The sequence below is a fragment of the Pseudorca crassidens genome, chromosome 19, assembly GCF_039906515.1.
Source record: "Pseudorca crassidens isolate mPseCra1 chromosome 19, mPseCra1.hap1, whole genome shotgun sequence".
Lineage (NCBI taxonomy): Eukaryota > Metazoa > Chordata > Mammalia > Artiodactyla > Delphinidae > Pseudorca > Pseudorca crassidens.
Window position 1 is genome coordinate 57,019,082 of NC_090314.1, and position 20,486 is coordinate 57,039,567.

General features: G+C 51.4%; 1 protein-coding gene across 3 annotated transcripts; it reads left to right on the forward strand.

Moving 5' to 3' along the window:
- Positions 1 to 7,489: 7,489 nt before the first annotated feature.
- On the forward strand, positions 7,490 to 11,983 carry TRIM47 (tripartite motif containing 47). 3 transcript variants are annotated; one of them, XM_067714282.1, is made up of 6 exons: positions 7,490 to 8,247; positions 9,273 to 9,368; positions 9,640 to 9,870; positions 10,045 to 10,243; positions 10,690 to 10,761; positions 11,036 to 11,983. In XM_067714282.1, exons 1-6 carry the CDS (start codon positions 7,555 to 7,557, stop codon positions 11,674 to 11,676), a joined length of 1,932 nt encoding a protein of 643 aa, XP_067570383.1. In that variant the 5' UTR covers positions 7,490 to 7,554; the 3' UTR covers positions 11,677 to 11,983. The 3 variants fall into 3 exon arrangements, with proteins under 3 accessions (XP_067570383.1, XP_067570382.1, XP_067570384.1); XM_067714281.1 differs by having other exon boundaries at positions 7,491 to 8,247; positions 10,687 to 10,761; XM_067714283.1 differs by lacking the exon at positions 9,273 to 9,368 and having other exon boundaries at positions 7,491 to 8,247; positions 10,687 to 10,761.
- Positions 11,984 to 20,486: the final 8,503 nt, after the last annotated feature.

The following is a 20,486-nucleotide window of genomic DNA, read 5'->3' on the forward strand; positions in this document are numbered from 1 at the left end:
GTTGCCAGCATCTCTGCCCCACTCCTCACGGTTTCTGGGTGTCTGTGAGGCAGAATCAGCAGGGTGGGCACAGGGACAGAAAAGAGCAGGGGAGGGTGGGAGAGATTTTAAAAGACAGGGGCCTCTGGGCCAGTGGAGTTGGAGGGAGTTGGATTGGAGGCCAGAGAGGGGAGTGGTAAAGAGAATAAGAGGCTGCTTTTGCCCAGGCAGTAAGGGATGGAAGGGAGCAGCGTGGTGACAGTAGGAAATGTGGCTTCAAGTAACAAGGGGCTGGAAGCTAGAAGACAATGGAGCCAGGCCATTGAGACTCTGAGGGGGAAAGATTTCCATTTAGAATTCCATACACAGGACTTCCCTGATGGTCCAGTGGTTGAGAATCTGCCTTCCAATGCAGGGGACACGGGTTCAATCCCTTGTCGGGGAACTAAGATCCCACATGCCACGGGGCAACTAAGCCCGCGCACCACAACTGCTGAGCCCACATGCTCTGGAGCCCGCGCACCACAACCAAAGATCCCGCATGCCACAAGAAAGACCCGACGCAGCCATAAATAAATAAATAAATATTAGAATTCCACACGCAGCCAAACTGTCAATCATGGGCAAAGCCTGAACCAAGACATTTGCAGACACTTCCGCATCCATTCCCAGGAAGCCCCCAGAGCACCCACTTTTCAAAAATGAAAGAAATCAGTGAAGGGAAAGGGAGACCTGGGATCCAAGCAACGGGGAGCTCAACACTAAGGAGAAGCGATAAAGAATCAAAATTTCCAGAAATACGAGCACAGACATTCACGTATTCAAGGCTTATAAGCACGTGCTTTAGAGACGAGGAGGTAAGTGCTGGAAGAGACGGTTAAGAGTTGAACCTGGTTGTCCACGGGAGCAAGAATCTGGAGGAGGTAGGACATGGGACTGCCAGTTTTTGTTATAAGCCTGATTAAATTGTTTAGTTTTTAGATACTCCTAAATATAGTACTTTGAAATAAACAAGTGTTTTAAAGCACGTCAGTAGCATAAAGAAGAAGTGCTACTGTGGGACATGTCTTGGATCCCATTTCCATTTTTTTTCAGAGATGCAAGCAAAGCTAGGCGTGGCTTGCTAAGTACTATCATTTGCTCAACTGCTTTTGCTTGTTTGTTTTTGTTTCTGTTTGACTTTTTTGTTGTTTTTTTTTTTTTTTTGGTAAGCAGTACTGCAGCCAGACAAGGTCATTTATGATATGAGGTTTAGAATTACTTTCAGGTTGCACCTTCTGGGTTTAAATTCCACCTCCTCCACAGGACTAGTTATGTGACCTCTGGCAAGATATGTAACCTATTGGAATTCTATTTCCCCTCCTTCGTGACAGTCCTGGCAAGGGCAGAGTGAGATGCAGGCATGAGCAGAGTGTCAGTTGCCCTTTCCCCTTAAGAGCCAAGTCATTTCAAGAATAATGAATATATTGGGCAACTTAAAGCTACCGTAATGGAAATGAAGTGTCAAAATGCAGCCACCCTGGCAAATCACATCTCCAAGCTTTCCTGAGGGAGCACATCTTCCTGAACAGGCTGTGGGGTGGGGAGCAGAGGGCTGGCTGGGCCTCATCCCTGAGCACCCCCAAACCTAAGTGGCACCCTTCTTTCCCCTCCAGAGCCAGGCGGGTCTGTGGTCTCAGCAAGCCCAGGCATCCTCGCTGCCAGGCTGCCGAGCAGGGTGGCGCTGATGCCTGAGCCTCTGAACTGTTGCTGGGTCTCGGCAAACAAGGGACCGTCCAGATCAAGTGCTCCTTGTGGAAACCAACTTATGGAACTCATTACCCGCCTTCCTGCCAAACTAGGCACACCCAGCCTGGGTCCCTCTGCTGCTCTGCCCAGAAGATCTTTTCCCACCCTAGTTTCTGCATGCCTGAGCCCTAGCAGTCTGTGAAAGCCCAGCTCAAATGCTACTTCCTCCATGCAGGCCTTCATGGTTTCCTGCCCTCCCCCCACTTCCCACAAATCCCCCAGGAGTGGATCCCACCTCTCTTAATACGTAATAGATCTTAGTTTTCTTCTCTCTTTCCAGGAGGCTCTGCATAGCATCTTTCTAAATTAGACTTTTTTTTTTTTTCTTGGCCGTGCTGCAGGACCTTAGCTCCCCAGCCAGGGATTGAACCCAGGCCATGGCAATGAAACTGCCACGTCCTAACCACTGGACTGCCAGGGAATTCTCCCTAAATTAGACATTTTTAACCCGGGGTCTTAGGGGGGAAATCCTCTTTATTTTCACTGTCCTCTAACAGATACTTAGCATTTCTATTACAAATGGAGAAAACACACTGCAGTGATATTAGCAACAGCTGTGACTTGTCACCAATAGAAATTACAGATTTTTTTCAAAAAATACCTAGAGACAAATTACAACGAAAATACGATAATCCAAAACCTATGGGATGCAACAAAAGCAGTTCTAGGAGGGAACTTTATAGCAATACAAGCCTACCTCAAGTAACAAGAAAAATCTCAAATAAACAATCTAAACTTACACCTAAAGGAACTAGAGAAAGAAGAACAAACAAAACCCAAAGTTAGCAGAAGGAAAGAAATCATAAAGATCAGAGCAGAAATAAATGAAATAGAAACAAAGAAAACAATAGCAAAGATCAATAAACCTAAAAGCTGGTTCTTTGAGAAGATAAACAAAATTGAAAAACCATTAGCCAGACTCATCAAGGAAAAGAGGGAGAGGACTCAAATAAATAAAATTAGAAATGAAAAAGGAGAAGTTACAACAGACACTGCAGAAATACAAAGCATCCTAAGAGACTACTACAAGCAACTCTATGCCAGTAAAATGGACAACCTGGAAGAAATGGACAAATTCTTAGAAAGGTATAACCTTCCAAGACTGAACAGGAAGAAATAGAAAATATGAACAGACCAATCACAAGTAATTAAATTGAAACTGTGATTAAAAATCTTCCAACAAACAAAAAGTCCAGGACCAGATGGCTTCACAGGTGAATTCTATCAAACATTTAGAGAAGAGCTAACAGCTATCCTTCTCAAACTCTTCCAAAAAATTGCAGAGGAAGGAACACTCCCAAACTCATTCTATGAGGCCACCATCACCCTGATACCAAAACCAGACAAAGATACTACAAAAAAAGAAAATTACGGGCTTCCCTGGTGGCGCAGTGGTTGAGAGTCTGCCTGCCAATGCAGGGGACATGGGTTCGTGCCCCGGTCCGGGAAGATCCCACATGCCGCGGAGTGGGGCCCGTGAGCCATGGCCGCTGAACCTATGCGTCCAGAGCCTGTGCTCCGCAACAGGAGAGGCCACAACAGTGAGAGGCCTGCGTACCGCAAAAAAAAAAAAAAGAAAATTACAGACCAATATCATTGATGAATATAGATGCAAAAATCCTCAACAAAATACTAGCAAACGGAATCCAACAACACTTTAAAAGGATCATACACCATGATAAAGTGGGATTTATCCCAGGGATGCAAGGATTCTTCAATATATGCAAATCAATCAATGTGATACACCATATTAACAAATTGAAGAAGAAAAACCATATGATCATCTCAATAGATGCAGAAAAAGCTTTTGACAAAATTCAACACCCATTTATGATAAAAACTCTCCAGAAAGTGGGCATAGAGGGAAACTACCTCAACATAATAAAGGCCATATATGACAAACCCACAGCAAACATCATTCTCAGTGGTGAAAAACTGAAAGCATTTCCTCTCAGATCAGGAACAAGACAAGGATGTCCACTCTCACCACTATTATTCAACATAGTTTTGGAAGTCCTAGCCACAGCAATCAGAGAAGAAAAAGAAATAAAAGGAATACAAATTGGAAAAGAAGAAGTAAAACAGTCACTGTTTGCAGATGACATGATACTATACATAGAGAATCCTAAAGATGCTACCAGAAAACTACTAGAGCTAATCAATGAATTTGGTAAAGTTGCAGTATACAAAATTAATGTACAGAAATCTCTTGCATTCCTATACACTAATGATGAAAAATCTGAAAGAGAAATTAAGGAAACACTCCCATTTACCATTGCAACAAAAAGAATGAAATACCTAGGAATAAACCTACCTAGGGAGACAAAAGACCTGTATGCAGAAAACTATAAGACACTGATGAAAGAAATTAAAGATGATACCAACAGATGGAGAGATATACCATGCTCTTGGATTGGAAGAAACAATATTGTGAAAATGACTATACTACCCAAAGCAATCTACAAACTCAATGCAATCCCTATCAAATTACAAATGGCATTTTTTATGGAACTAGAACACAAAATCTTAGAATTTGTATGGAGACACAAAAGACCCCGAATAGCCAAAGCAGTCTTGAGGGAAAAAAACGGAGGTGGAGGAATCAGACTCCCTGACTTCAGACTATACTACAAAGCTACAGTAATCAAGACAATATGGTACTGGCACAAAAACAGAAATATAGATCAATGGAACAGGATAGAAAGCCCAGAGATAAACCCACACACCTATGGTCAACTAATCTATGACAAAGGAGGCAAGGATTTACAATGGAGAAAAGACAGTCTCTTCAATACGTGGTGCTGGGAAAACTGGACAACTACATGTAAAAGAATGAAATTAGAACACTCCCTAACACCATACACAAAAATAAACTCCAAATGGATTCGAGACCTAAATGTAAGACCAGACACTATAAAACTCTTAGAGGAAAACATAGGAAGAACATTCTTTGACATAAATCACAGCAAGATCTTTTTTGATCCACCTCCTAGAGTAATGGAAATAAAAACAAAAATAAACAAATGGGACCTAATGAAAACTTCAAAGCTTTTGCACAGCAAAGGAAACCATAAACAAGACGAAAAGACAACCCTCAGAATGGGAGAAAATATTTGCAAATGAATCAACAGACAAAGGATTAATCTCCAAAATATATAAACAGCTCATGCAGCTCAATATTAAAGAAACAAACAACCCAATCCAAAAATGGGCAGAAGACCTAAATAGACACTTCTCCAAAGAAGACATACAGATGGCCAAGAAGTACATGAAAAGCTGCTCAACATCACTAATTATTAGAGAAATGCAAATCAAAACTACAATGAGGTATCACCTCACACCAGTTAGAATGGGCATCGTCAGAAAATCTACAAACAACAAATGTTGGAGAGGGTGTGGAGAAAAGGGAACCCTCTTGCACTGTTGGTGGGAATGTAAATTGATACAGCCACTATGGAGGTTCCTTAAAAAACTAAAAATAGAATTACCATATGATCCAGCAATCCCACTACTGGGCATATATACCCAGAGAAAACCATAATTCAAAACGACACATGCATCCCAATGTTCATTGCAGCACTATTTACAATAGCCAGGTCATGGAAGCAACCTAAATGCCCATCGACAGGAGAATGGATAAAGAAGATGTGGTACATATGTACAATGGAATATTACTCAGCCATAAAAAGGAACGAAATTGAGTCATTTGTTGAGACGTGGATGGATCTAGAGACTGTCATACAGAGTGAAGTAAGTCAGAAAGAGAAAAACAAATATCGTATATTAACGCATGTTTGTGGAACCTAGGAAAATGGTACAGATGAACCGGTTTGCAGGGCAGAAATTGAGACACAGATGTAGAGAACAAACGTATGGACACCAAGGGGGGAAGTGGCGGGGGGGTGGGGATGAATTGGGAGATTGGATTGACATGTATACACTAATATGTGTAAAATAGATAACTAATAAGAACCTTCTGCATAAAAACTAAATAAAATTAAATTTAAAAATTAAAAAAAAACTTACAGATTTTTCATTGCACATTACAGAGGTGACAGAGAACTTGAAATATGTTTACATTCATCACTATTTCAAAAATACAGTAATTCTTAGGCCTCCATCAGATCTTGTTATTTGTTCTTGTGTTAAAGAAACACATATATTACTTTATCACAAATTTCTTTCTTTGTATTTTGAACCTGTATTTCAATGTAATTGGTTGCCATGGAATCTTCTGCATTTTATTTTGTGCATTTAAAAGCATTATTCTGGAAAGGCTTCTGAGACTACACCAGGCTTCAAGAGGGCCCCCTGGCAGAGCAAGAAAGGCTAATCCCCACCTCTAGGTGGATCAATCCTCTCCACCACTTTATTCCTTCCACTTTGGCCTCTCATCAGCAGGAAGTCTGCATGCCTGAGGGTAGGAAGCATTGCCCCAATTAGCTATATTCCATAATTTATTCAAATTGCCTTAGTTTCCCCCTAACATCCTTTTTCTCTCTCAGGAACACGTCCAGAATACACATTACATTTAGTTATCATGTCTCCTTGGGCTTCTCTTGGCTGTGACAATTTTTCAGACTTTCCCTGCTTTTGTTTGATGACCTTGACAGTTTCAAGGGGTTCTGGTCAGGTGCTGTGTAGTCTGTGTCTTATTGGGATTTGTCTAAAGTTTTAGTCATAATTAGAGTGGGATTATGGACTTCTGGGTAGGAAGACCACATCATATCAAGGGTACTTACTGCCGACATGACTTATCACTGTTGACGTTGACCTTGATGTGGTTTTCATCAGGTTTCTCCATTGTAAAGTTACTCTTCTGCTCCCTTTGGAAGAAAGTCACTATGCACCGTCTATACTTAAGGAGTGGGAAGCCATTCTCCACCTTGGAGTATTTACCAAAACTTTTTGGAATTCCTCTGAATGGGAAGTTTGTTCTCCCTCATTTAGTTATTCATCCAGTCATTTATTTACACCAGCATGAACTCATGGATGTTTATTTTATACTTTGGCTTACAACCCAATGCTACTTTTGTTATTTTGTTGCCATTCTATTTTTTAAAATTTAACATTATCGAGGTATAGTTTACGTATAATAAAATGCACCATTTTGAGTGCATAGTTGAAGGAGTCTCAGCAAACGCCTCCGCTTGGGGAACCCACATCCCTAGCCCCAGGCACACCACATGAGTGTCGGTGGACCGTAACTGAATTCCCAGGACGTTGGACCTGGAGGATATCAACTTCCCATTTCAAGTTCAGAGAAGCCCAAGTTTCCCACCCGGGTTAAACAGGGGCAAAAACATGCGCATATCAGCAGTTTCCCCCCACCCCCGCCTTCAGCAGCTCAGCAGCTTTGCTTAAAGGTGCTGCGGAGGGGTCTGGAGTGCAAAGGTGCCTGCGGAACACAGTGGGGTCACCCAGCCCCTCCTGGCTGGCCACGGGGTGGGGGAGTTTATGGGGGGTCATGGAGGAGTGAACTCCTTCCCTGCTTTCAGCGTGTCCCCCGCATTGCCTTCTCAGCTCTCTGCCCTCTCTCTCTCACAGCCCTTTCGTCCAGGAACCCTTAGGGGTCAGACGGGGCCCAGAGGCCACTCCGCGCTGTCCGGGCTGGGGCTGGGTGTCAGGGCCGGCGGGCGGGCCTGTGGCGCTGGGGGGCGGTCCGAGCCGGGCGGCGGGCGGGGGCCGGATCCTTGGCCTCGGTCCCAGGGGCGGCGCCGCATCGCGAACAGTCCGGGTCCCTCCCAGACGGGAGCAGCACAGGCGGTGCCTCGCGACCGAGGAGCCATGGACGGCAGTGGCCCCTTCAGCTGCCCCATCTGCCTGGAGTCGCTCCGGGAGCCAGTGACGCTGCCCTGCGGCCACAACTTCTGCCTCGCCTGCCTGGGCGCGCTTTGGCCGCACCGCGGCGCGGGTGGCGCCGGCGGGCCGGGAGGCACGGCCCGCTGCCCGCTGTGCCAGGAGCCCTTCCCCGACGGCCTGCAGCTCCGCAAGAACCACACGCTGTCTGAGCTGCTGCAGCTCCGCCAGGGCTCCGGCCCGGGGCCCGGCCCCGGCCCGGCCCGGGCCCCCGAGCCGGTGGCGCCCAGTGCGCCGCCCAGTGTGGCGCCCAGTGCGCCGCCCAGCGCCCCGGAGCCGTCGGCTCCCTGTGCGCCGGAGCCGTGGCCGGCGGGCGAAGAGCCGGTGCGCTGCGACGCGTGCCCCGAGGGCGCCGCCCTACCCGCCGCGCTCTCCTGCCTCTCCTGCTTCGCCTCCTTCTGCCCCGCGCACCTAGGCCCGCACGAGCGCAGCCCCGCGCTGCGCGGACACCGCCTGGTGCCGCCGCTGCGCCGGCTGGAGGAGAGCCTGTGCCCGCGCCACCTGCGGCCGCTCGAGCGCTACTGCCGCGCGGAGCGAGTGTGCCTGTGTGAGACCTGTGCCGCCCAGGAGCACCGGGGCCACGAACTCGTGTCGCTGGAGCAGGAGCGCGCGCTCCAGGAGGTGGGGCGCGGGCGCGGAGGGCGGGCGGGCGACGGGCCTCGCGTGGCGGCCGAGGGCCGGGGACCCCTCACCCCATCCTTAATTCCCTCCTCTAATCTGAGGATTTTTGCGGTCCCTTCCAGCCCTGACGGCCTCCTCTCGCTGTGGGACATTGCGCTCGGGACAAGAATGGGGGTTGGAGCGACCCAGTGAGAACTCGAAAAAGATGGGCGGGCTGGGGGCCTGAGGCTGGAGCGGGGCCCTTGGGGGTTTAAACAGCCGGGAACCGGGTTAGGCCCACGTGGTCCCAGGCGGCTGATTTCCGCCGCGCAGCTGCTGCGCCGGCCGAGCTCCTGCAGATCCCCGTTTGCCTGGGCTGAGGGTTTGGATGGGTGTGGCAGGCGAAAGGAGTGCTGCAGAGGGTGGTCCGAGCACACAGACCGCTCTGTCCAGCTGTTCCGGGGGCCGTGGCGGGAGCATGTACACGCTGCCTGGCCGGTTACCTCCACCCCCAGTTTCCTTTGGCCCCCAGCCCGGTCTTGGCGCCTCTGCCTTGGGATTTTCCGTCTCTCCTGCCTGGAGTGGTGACTCATAAGGCCCAGGGGATTTGCCCGGAATCCCTATTTTTCAGGCCTGGGCTGGGGGCACAGACTCTTTGGGGACAATGATGTCCGGGACAGCTGAATGCCATCTTGTGCAGGGCCCCCTCCTCACTCTCTTTCTCTGCCTCTTCCCCACTGAAGGAAGTTCTCAAATGCATGTGAGCAACACTGAGGACCGTAGATGGCCCTCTACTTGCACACCAGTCAAAGGGGGGAGGCAGGCAACCCACAGCTGGCCAGCCTGCCCTCTCCCTGGGCATTCGGGAATGGCACCAGCCTGGGCTTGAGGCACCTCTGGCATATCATGGGCACTCCCAGTCCCACCTACACCCAGATACCACTCCCTCCCAGGTCACCCCTCTCCTCCCCCCTTGGTGAGACCTGGGACCCCAGTGCAGGGTTGTGACCTCTGCCAGACCCCATACTCAAGGGTGTCATTCACAGGCCGAGCAGCCCAAAGTCCTGAGCGCTGTGGAGGACCGCATGGACGAGCTGGGCGCGGGCATCGCACAGTCGCGGCGCACGGTGGCCCTCATCAAGGTCCGATCCCATCCTAACCCCCGCCCCCGTTCACTCCTGCAGTATCCTCCTGGCAGTGTGAGCTTTCAGCATGGTACCGTCCACTCTAAAGAAGCCCACGCTCAAGGCATTGCCCGGTTCCAGTGAGCACGAGTGTCTCCCCTGACCTGACATAGATCCAGGGCAGCTGGGGCTGGTGCTTCTGTCCCCCCGAGAGGACAGGGGGGGAAAGTGGGGTATGGGAAGTGATGTTCTTTGCCTTCATCACCGCCACCTCTGTCCTCCTGTGCAGAGTGCAGCCGTGGCAGAGCGGGAAAGGGTGAGCCGGCTGTTTGCCGAGGCTGCAGCCGTCCTGCAGGGGTTTCAGGCAGAGGTGCTGTCCTTCATCGACGAGGGGGAGGCGACCATGCTGGGCCGCTCCCAGGGCGACCTGCGGCGGCAGGAGGGACAGCGCAGCCGGCTCAGCCGGGCCCGCCGCAACCTCGGTCAGGTCCCTGAAGCCGACTCGGTCAGCTTCCTGCAGGTGAGGGCAGCTCTGCAGGCCAGAGAGGACGTGGAAGGGGGTAGGCGGGAAGCGGAGGGAGAAGGCAGCGGGTGCCTGGGCTTCAGGGCTGTGCCAGCCCCCTGGCGGCGCCGTGTCGCCCCAGCCAGGAGGAGCTGTGGCCAGCAGGGCCTTAATGGGCTTTGTCTGGCACAGGAGCTCCTGGAGCTCAGGCTGGCCCTGGAGGAGGGGTGCGGTCCCGGGCCCGGGCCCCCAAGGGAGCTCAGCTTCACCAAGTCATCCCAGGCCGTGCAGGTGGTACGAGATGGCCTGGCTTCAGCCTGCACCAGCCAGTGGGAGCAGCTGCAGGGGCTGGGCAGAGACGAGGATGGGCTGCAGAAGCCAGGCACGGAAGGTGGGTGCCCCCCGCAAGTGACTCATCCTTCCCCAGACTCCCCGCACGGGCCCCCAGGCCTGGTGCCCGTTCAGGAGTGGAGGATGGAAACTGCCAGGCTCAGGGTGGGACCCAAAATCCTGCCAATGGCTGGAGCACAAGTCAGCCCCTTTGGCCACAGCCCAGGGGGCAGAGCAGGCCTCTCCTAGACCACCCTCTAGCTTCAGAAGGGCTGAGGCCCAGGGAGGAAGTGGAGCGGGGGCAGAGCCCGAGGACCAGGCATGTGTGTGAACACAGTGTACCATATTTGGGGGTGTACCTGTCCCCAGGTGGCCTGGGGTGCTGGGAGGAAGGGGGAGGAGGGGAAGTTCAGTCATAGGTTCGGTGGGGGGCGGTCACCTTGCACAGCGGCCCAGCCATGGGCAGCTGGGGAGACCCCCTCTGCACTGTCTCTTCTTCTGCAGCAGATGCTGAGTCCCAGGACCCCGAAAGCGCCAACAGCCTGGAGAGTGAGGCTCCCAGGGATTACTTCCTCAAGTGTAAGTCGACACCTGGGCTCGCCCCACTGCTCATAAGGGGCCCTCCCAAGGCTTCTGGGCTGGGCCCTGGCGCATGAGGTCTTCGATTCCTGTTCCTCATTCATGCAGTGAACTAGGTTAGCTCATGGGGTGCTCCCCAGGGTGGCCTGCTTGCAGAGGGCCAGTTGCAGAGGAGGGGAGAGGATGTGTTTGCGGAGGTGGGCCCCTAGGGGAGGGACTGTCCCACCTGACCTTGGACCTGAGCCCTGCATCTCTCTCTGTTCCGTGGGAGCAGTTGCGTACATCGTGGACCTGGACAGCGACACGGCAGACAAGTTCCTGCAGCTGTTTGGAACCAAGGGTGTGAAGAGGGTGCTGTGTCCCATCAACTACCCCGAGTCGCCCACCCGCTTCACCCACTGCGAGCAGGTGCTGGGCGAGGGCGCCCTGGACCGGGGCACCTACTACTGGGAGGTGGAGATCATTGAGGGCTGGGTCAGCGTGGGAGTCATGGCTGAAGACTTCTCCCCGCAAGAACCCTACGACCGGGGCCGGCTTGGACGCAATGCTCACTCCTGCTGCCTGCAGTGGAACGGACGCAGCTTCTCCGTCTGGTTCCACGGGCTGGAGTTGCTCCTGCCCCACCCCTTCTCGCCCACCGTTGGGATCTGCCTGGAATATGCTGACCGAACCCTGGCCTTCTATGCCGTGCGGGATGGCAAGATGAGCCTTCTGCGGAGGCTGAAGACCTCCCGGGCCCGCCGGAGCGGCACCCCAGCCTCCCCGGTTGACCCCTTCCAGAGCCGCCTGGACAGCCACTTTGCGGGGCTCTTCACACACAGGCTCAAGCCCGCCTTCTTCCTGGAGAGCGTGGATGCCCATCTGCAGATCGGGCCCCTCAAGAAGTCCTGCATATCCGTGCTGAAGAGGAGGTGATGCAGGGGGCATGGGGCCTCCTCCCGCTGCGGTCGCAGCTCCTGGGAAGCTTGCTTCTCTGCACCCCTGCTTTGCCCCAGGGAAGACACCGGCCTTGGAGTCCCACACATTCCCCAGGCTTCTCATTCCTAGAGGCCTCCACCTTCCATATACAAGGCCTTCCACCTCTCAGGGAGGAGGCTCCCCAGACCCTGTCCCCCTGCAGGCCTTGTTTCTGGGAGAAGGGTTACCCCGACCCCTCCTCTCCCAGGTTCTTGGGACAGTGCCTGGCACATAGTAGGTGCTCAATAAACAATTGTCGAATGAATGACTCCCTTTTCTACCCTTCTCTCCACCCACCAAGGATTCCCAATACTTCTCATCTTTCAAGAGCAGGTCTTGAAAGGCAGGACAAGGGAACAAGCCCCTAGTCCCAGATTCCTATTGGGAGGGAGAACCCTGGCCCAGGAAGAGGAGGCTGAAATGGGGTGCCTACCCTTCGGGGCACACCTGCTTCCTGGTTCTGGACAGGGAGAGGTAGAGGTGGCTTCTCCCGGAGGGGTCCAGCCCCACAGTCATTCTGGCTGCCCGAGTGTTTGCTCCGGACAGCCTGGTTCCCACCCACTGTTTTCATCCTTGATACCACAGCCTCGTTCTGGACCTGCCTAATGGTGTTTGTGCCCAGGAGTAAATACAGACGTCACATCCCCCAAGAGCAGGGCGTAACTCCTGGGCATGGGCAAGAACGTTTGAGACCTAGAGCTTCTTTCATACACATACCTTCTCAGCCCCTGAGAGATGTGGTTGAACTGACCTCCCGGTGCGGCTGGAGCGGAGAACGTCTACGCTAAAATGACCTGTGTCCTCCTTTGGAAGCTGCCTCCCATCTCCGCACCAGCTGTACGGCTGGAACGGTGCTTCGCCTCCATGCGGGGGGAGACCCTGGGCCCTGGGCCCCAGCAGAACCTCCATCTCTCTCCCAAGAAGGCCCAGTGCCCCTGCTGCTCCAGAACCCCCATCCTAGCTTGGGATGCCCGAGTTCTGCTTTCAAGGCGAAGGCTTGCTCCCTGAGGCTACGAGGTGAGTGTGTTCCCAGGCCAGCCCCCTCCTCCTGGGGTTGTCTGTGACTCAGGTGCACCCCAGGGAGGGCCATGCCTGGAGAGCAGAGGCAGGCAGAGAGCCCAAGGTCGGGTGGGACAATGGGTGAGTTATGCAGCCAGCCGGCAAGGCCATACAAGTCCTGCCCTGGCTGCCTCACCAGCTAAAAATAACCCCTCCCACAGAGCCTGCTGGTGCCCCAGAAGCCAGGATGTTGTTTTTCCGGGCGGGGCCTGCTGGCTTCTGGGGCTCTGTGTTCTCAACACGGTTTCCTTGACAGCCAAGGGCCCCAGCTCCCCGGGCCTGGGGCGGATGGGGGAGGCTGCTCCTGTTGCTGTCACAACGTGGACCAATGGGAGCCTCCCACCTTTCCCAGAGCCCCTCCCACCCCCCCACCCTGGCACGCCCCACCCCACACACTCCCCTTACAGAGAACCCTCGGGTCCCTGATCCTGCAGGGTCTGGCATGTCACGGAACATGAGTTAGATGGACATGGCCCCTGCACAGGACTGGCGCTGCCTGGTTGGAATTCGGGCCTGACTAGTCAAGTCTGCAGCCACAAAGGCCCTGCCACTTGCAGACTGACTGCTAGCTTCCAAAGACTCATGGAACCTTGTGCATCTTTTTTTTTTTTTTTTTTGGCTGCGTTGGGTCTTCGTTGCTTCACGCGGGCTTTTTCTAGTTGCGGCGAGCGGGGGCTACTCTTCCTTGCAGTGTGCGGGCTTCTCATTGCAGTGGCTTCTCTTGTTGCGGAGCACGGGCTCTAGGCACGTGGGCTGCAGTAGTTGTGGCATGTGGGCTCAGTAGTTGTGGCTCACAGGCTCTAGAACTCAGGATCAGTAATTGTGGTACACGGGCTTAGTTGCTCCGAGGCATGTGGGATCTTCCCAGACCAGGGCTCGAACCTGTGTCCTCTGCATTGGCAGGCAGATCCTTAACCACTGCGCCACCAGGGAAGTCCCGAACCTTATGCATCCTAATCCTACTTCCCAGTGTTAACAGATTTACAGCTCAAAGCAGGGGACTGGCTCACCCAGGGCTGCACAGCTTGCAAGGGGCTGGCTGAGCCCGCCCCTAGGTTTCAGTGTTATCTCCAGAATGGAGTGTTAGCTGCAACCCTGAACTTCCTCTGTGACTCTAGGAAAATACTAGAGCCGGAGAGATGGGGTGTATGTGAGAGTCTGTGTGTTTTCGGGTGTATCTCTTTGCCTATGTGTGTGTTTGTGTGTATCTATGTTATGTCTCTGCCTCTGTGTGTGTGTCTGTGCTTGTCTGTTGTGTGTGCATTAGTGTATAGGTCTTCATGCCTGCCTGGGTGTATGTCTGTGTATTTGTGTGTGTGGATCCAGCCCAGTGACTTTTCAAACATGCTCTGAGGACACCTGGAGTTCTGAAGAGGTATAATGAGGCAGGGCAGGCTGGAGGGGTGGGAGGGGAAACCGGGGGTCGAGCCCCTCACTGCCCCTAACAACATTTTAATCAGAGCAGATTTTACCCAAGATGACTTGCAAAAAGAGAAGCTGTTAAAAAGACGAAAGTTTAGAAAACCATCGATCTAGTCCAAGTCTTCTTTTACCACTACCGTTTCCAGATGAAGAAATTGAGGCGTGTGCTTAAAAATGTCCAAACACACATGCACACACGCGCCCGCGCTGCTTCCCAAAGCTAAGCCTGTGTAAGAGCTGCCCTCGGCCCAGTTTCCACGGCCACCAGAGCCCTTCCTCCAGAGCTGCCTGAGGATCTGTGAGCCCCGCCAGTCACAGACAATGGCAGTGTGTGAAGAAGGTGAAGGGTCTTCTGAGGCTGTGCTGCTATTAGCTGAGTCTGGCTCCTTTGGGCCAGGCGGGGAGCCAGCCGCCACTTGAGCTTTGTTTCTGTGGGAAAATGAGCTCCGGAATTCCAAACGACAGACTGACCAACGGACTTGAGCATCTCTCCCCTCTCGGCAACTAAGGACAGCTGGGTCCCATACCCCTCACCCCTCCCACTATCCCCCCCCAACCCCCAACTCCAGGAGGAAAGGGACAGACGCATCCTTTCCCCTCCCTCTCCTCCTCCGACCCACTCAGGGGACTCACAGAAGTGCCTTTCTTCACCTCCCCTCCTCCCAGGCACAGGGTGAGGCTGGACTGAGACTGTGGCTAAAAACGAGGGCCTGGCCAGGAAGATGGGGCTGAACTGGGAGGGGCAGAGGTTTGCAGACGGCTCTACTGGTGCTGGGTTTTCTCCCCTGGGAAGAAAATAGCATTTAGCTGCAGGGTCTGTGACCCAGTCAGCCCCACACCCAACACACACAATCCCATTTGATGCCAACGTTCAAAATGTGGAACACGAGGTCACTCCCTTTCTGCACCATCACATCCTCCAGAAGATGCCTGAGAACTGCAGGAGGCCGTGGGTGGTCCTCATGGTCTCCACCTGGATAGAAGCCTCAACCTCCTCCTTCCCAGCGTCCTCAGAGAAGGGGCCAGGGAGGGAGTTCACACCCCGAGCACTGAGGCAGGTAGGACACATTCTTTGCTGCCTTGTGTACTTTGTCTTTAAATGACATTCAATTTTTGAATTTTACTCGGTAATATCTCTGATTTTGCTTTAATGTAAAGGGCAACACTTCTCTGCCCAACAGTGGAGAATGGTTTTTGTGTGTGAGTTCCGGAATCAGAAAGTCTTGGCTAAAAATTCCACTTTAGCCATTTCCCAGCAGCTATGGCTTTGGGCAGGGTGCTTAGTCCCCTCCATGTCTCGGTCCCCTCACTTGTAAAACAGGGATAATAATAGAACTGCAAATACAGAGACAGAGAACAAACAGGTGGCTGCCAGAGGGGAGTGGGTTGGGGGAGGCAAGAAACACGTGAGGGAGATACAGAGTAAACTGCCTAGGGTTATTTTTTTTTAATGAAATAAAATTATGGAATATAGTTTTTTAAATTTTATTTATTTATTTTTGGCTGCGTTGGGCCTTTGTTGCTGGGTGCAGGCTTTCTCTCATTGTGGCGAGCGGGGCCTACTCTTCGTTGCAGTGCGTGGGCTTCTCATTGCGGTGGCTTCTCTTGTTGCGGAGCACGGGCTCTAGGCCTGCGGGCTCAGTAGTTGTGGCACACGGGTTTAGTTGCTCTGCGGCATGTGGGACCAGGGCTCGAAACCGTGTCCCCTGCATTGGCAGGCGGATTCTTAACCATTGCGCCACCAGGGAAGTCTGTGTTATTTTGAGGATTAAATGAGGTAATTTAGGCAAAGTGCTTGTCACAAGTCTGGCACAGAGTGAGCTTTCAATAAGTGTTATTGGTATTCTTCTTCTCTTGAACGATGAGTAAAATTGATATTCTTGGAAGTTTCGTCAATCCTTGGGGGAATCCATGGATTTGTTCTTTGGGGGCTAAGATTAACCCAGACCTAAATTCGTCAGGATACTTACATTTTGCCCCACCCACTAAGGTTGGACACTTTCACTCATTCATTCAACAATGTTTATTCAGTGTGGTGTACTGTTCTCCGGGGCTGCGGATACAGTGGTGAGTGACCCAAACAGAGATGCCTGTGCCACACAACCGGCTGTGTGATAATTGCAGCTGTAGTAAGTACTGTACAAGAAAAGGGCAGCAACTCCACCCCTGCGGATACACCCCAAAGAACTGAAAGCAGGCACTCAAACAGATGCTGGTACACCCACGTTCACAGCAGCACTATTCACAACAGCCAAAGGGTGGAAGCAACCCAAGTGTCCATCCGTGGACGAATGGATAAACACAATGTGCTCTGAATATACAATGGCCTTAAAAAGGAATGAATTCTGACACATGCTATCACATGAATAAACTTTGAAGACATTATGCTAAGTGAAATAAACCAAAGGCAAAAGGACAAATCTTGTATGTTTCCACTTCTATGAGGCACCTAGAATAGACAAATTCATAGAGACAGAAAGTAGGAGGGGGGTTCCCAGCGGCTGGGGGAGGGGGGATTGAGGAGCTCGTGTTTAATGGGGTCAGAATTTCAGTTTGAGATGATGAAAAAGTTCTAGAGATGGATCGTGGTAATGGTCTCACAACAATGTGATTGTACTTAGTGCCACCGAACTGTACACTTACAATGGTAAATTTTATGTGATGTATCCAGTGTATTTTACCACTGAGGGGAAGAAAAGTTTTGCCTCTGCTGTATTACAAAACAAAACAAAACACAAATTTCCCAGCGACAGAAATTAAAAAAAAAAAAAAGAAAGAAGGAAAAAGACAGTGGTCACGAGAAGGGGCCCTACTGGGTGTGGGGGAGGCTCATTTCCAGGGAGGACCTCCCTGAAGGGACAGCTGAGGCCTGGAGGACAAGGAGTTAGCAAGACAAAGAGGATGGGTGTGCGCTCTGGAAGGGGCCAAGCACTCCAGGGGACCAAAGTGTTTTAAGGAAGGCAAGTGACATGAGGTGGCAGTGCAGAGCCTCGTAAGGCTTCTGGACTTAGGAGGAATGGGAAGCCAAGGCAGGGTTTCGCATGGGTAAACAATACAATCAGATTTGAAAGTTTAAAATCACTCTATAGGGACTTCCCTGGTGGTCCAGTGGTTAGGGCTCCACGCGTCCACTGCAGGGGGCGTGGGTTCGATCCTTGGTTGGGGAACTAAGATCCCGCATGCCACACACAGTGCGGCAAAAAAAAAAAAAAAATCTGTAATTTAAGTGAGAAATGGGTTTAAGGAGGGATAAAAGAGAATGAGAGAGACCATGCATGTTTCCAGGGAGATGGAGATGATCCCACCCACCCCGGACTGTTGGAAGGAGGACCCAGAAATAGCAGGGAAGGGCCCAGACCCACTAGAGCCCCTCCTGGCCCCTCCCTGAGATCCCTCCTGCAGAAGGGTCCCTCCAGGCGTGGCTCCTCCCTGCTTCGAAGGTGATGCCTGTGTCTTTCTGGCTTTCTGGGATCACGGAGGGGAAATGGACAGCAGGGGCGTTGTGTAAACACTCCTACAGCAGGAATCACTCAGAACAGGCCTTGCAGCTGTGCCAGGGGATACTGAACACCACAGAGCGGGGAGGTCTGGACTGGGAGCCACTGGGTGGGGCTCATCTCCGTAGCAACCAGAAACAGCCCCAGACAAGCCCTGGCTGGGCTTACTGATGGAGGAGCAAGGAACTCGTGTTACTGAAATACCCGTGGCCAAAACGACACGCCCTGAAATAGCTCACTTTCCCATCACCAGCGCCCCATGTGGCATCTCCCACTCTGTCTTCGAAGCCCAAACAAACAACAGCAAATGGCACAAAGTTGAGGGTTACCAAGAGTTTTCTTTCTCTTGCTGGCTTATTGGAAGATGATGACTGGCTGAGTGATAAAAAAAAAAAATACGGTGTATCAAGCATGAACTGGGTCCATACACTCAGGTACAAAAAATGTCAAATTTGGTATTTTTCCTAAATCATAAAATTTGATTATGAGCTGCCCTTTGCCAAGAGGGAAAGGAATTCAACCTCAGGCATGTTTTGGGCTTGGGGTCTTCTGTCCACTGGGGCAGCTGCTGAGATTGCCTGGTGTCTGAGCCCAAGTGGTCCTTGTATGGAGAGCTTCCTCTCCCTTGAGCCAAGCAAGGTTTAGAGATTGTGACCAGCTGTTGTCTTTCTGCTCCAGCCCCTTTGTGTTAGTCTGCTAGGGCTCTCGTAACAAAGTATCACAAACTAGGTGGTCTAAACAACAAAAATGCATTGTCTTCCAGCTCTAGGGAGGCCAGAGTCAGAGATCAAGGTGTTGGCAGGGTTGGTCCCTCTGAGGCTTCGAGGCAGGATCTGTTCCAGGCCCCTCCCCTAGCTTCTGGTGATTTGCTGACAATATCTGGCAAAATCCTTCTAGCACTCTGCCGTTGTCTTCATGTGGCGTTCTCCCTGTGTGTGTATCTGTATCCAAATTTCCCCTTTTTAAAAGGACACCAATCATATTGGATTAGGGCGCACACTAATGACCTCATCTTTAATTATATCTGCCACAGCCCTGCTTCCAAATAAGGTCACAATTTGAGGAACTAGGGGTTAGGATTTTGACACATGAATTTAAACGGGGGACAAAATTCAACCCATAATATCCACCCTCTAAGCTGGGCTCCGTGATACAGGGGCTGGGACTCCTGCATTTCTCCACTACCTGCTTCTCCCTGCCGGGCTCTGCCATCAGGGGGCGCTAGAGGGCTTGCAGGGCTGAAGGAGAAGGGGCTGGCGGCTTCCCAGCTGCTGGCGGTTCCATCATCACTGGAAGGCTTCTTCACTGGGGCAGCTGCAGTTCCTTAGCGGCAACTAAATGCACTTTGTAGTTTTTCCGACCCTTGCAGAACCAACTGCCTGGAGCCCCCTTCAGAGACACCAGCACCAGCAAGAATGTGCCCCCTTCGGAGAGTTGGGTTTTAGTTCCCAGCGGCTTTCCCTTCAAGCGTCTGTGTTTTAATTATTCCGACTTTGCCTTTTGGTCCCCCAGTCCTAGGTTCAGGCACCTCTGCGGCACCTTAGAATTATTTTTTTTCACCTTTTCAGTTACCTAGCGACCTAAGCGACATGGCTAGCTTTATACCTGTGTTAATTCTTTTTTGCCTCTCCCGTTGCAGAGCACAGGCTCCGGACACGCAGACTCAGCGGCCATGGCTCACGGGCCCAGCCGCTCCGCAGCATGTGGGATCTTCCCAGACCGGGGCACGAACCCGTGTTCCCTGCGTCGGCAGGCGGACTCTCAACCACTGCGCCACCAGGGAAGCCCGGCAGGCGATTCTTAACCACTGTGCCACCAGGGAAGTCCCTAGTTAATTTATAATGTTGTGTTAGTTTCAAGTGTACAGCAAAGTGATTCAGTTACACCTACATATATATATTTTTTTCTTTTTCAGATTCTTTTCCATTATAGGTTATTACAAAATATTGAGTATAGTTCCCTGTGCTATACAGTAGGTCCTTGTTGTCTACCTATTTTATATATAGTAGTATATATAGTATATGTTAATCCCAAACTCCTAATTTATCTCCCTCCCTCCCATTAAGCAATTTTTAGATAAATTTTAATGGCATTAAGATTTATTCTGGGGGACTTCCCTGGTGGTCCAGTGGTAAAGAATCCACCTTGCAATGCAGGGGACGCGGGCTCGATCCCTGGTCAGGGAACTAAGATCCCACATGCCGTGGGGCAACTAAGCCCACATGCCACAACTACTGAGCTTGAGCGCCTCAACTAGAGCCCACGTGCAGCAAACTACAGAGCCCACGTGCTCTGGAACCCGCACGTCACAACTACAGAGTCCACGCGCCCTGGAGCCTGCATGCCACAACTAGAGAAGAGAAAACCCACACGCCACAACTAGAGAGCAGCCCGTGCACCACAATGAAGATCCCACATGCCACAACTAAGACCCAACGCAGCCAAAAGTAAAATAAATAAATAATAAATAAATCTTAAAAAAAAAAAAAAGAATTTGATCTGGGAACTTAGTTACCTCTCCCACCTACCTGGTTGTCTTCAATCAGAAACCCAGTGACCTCTGGCCAAGCAGTGGCTCTCTGACCATACTCCTATAAATTGTCCCTTCTAAGAGGGAACCTCTGAATTGACCCTCAAGGGAGCTTTTCCTTTGCGTGCAATGTTGCAATAAGATTTTTTCTATGCACTCATAACTAACTCATAACTAACAGTGTTCTTCAGCAACATGTAGTAGGGTAGATATCGTTTCAGGAAAGTTGTTTCGGTAAAGCCTCTGCAGCCAGCCACCAG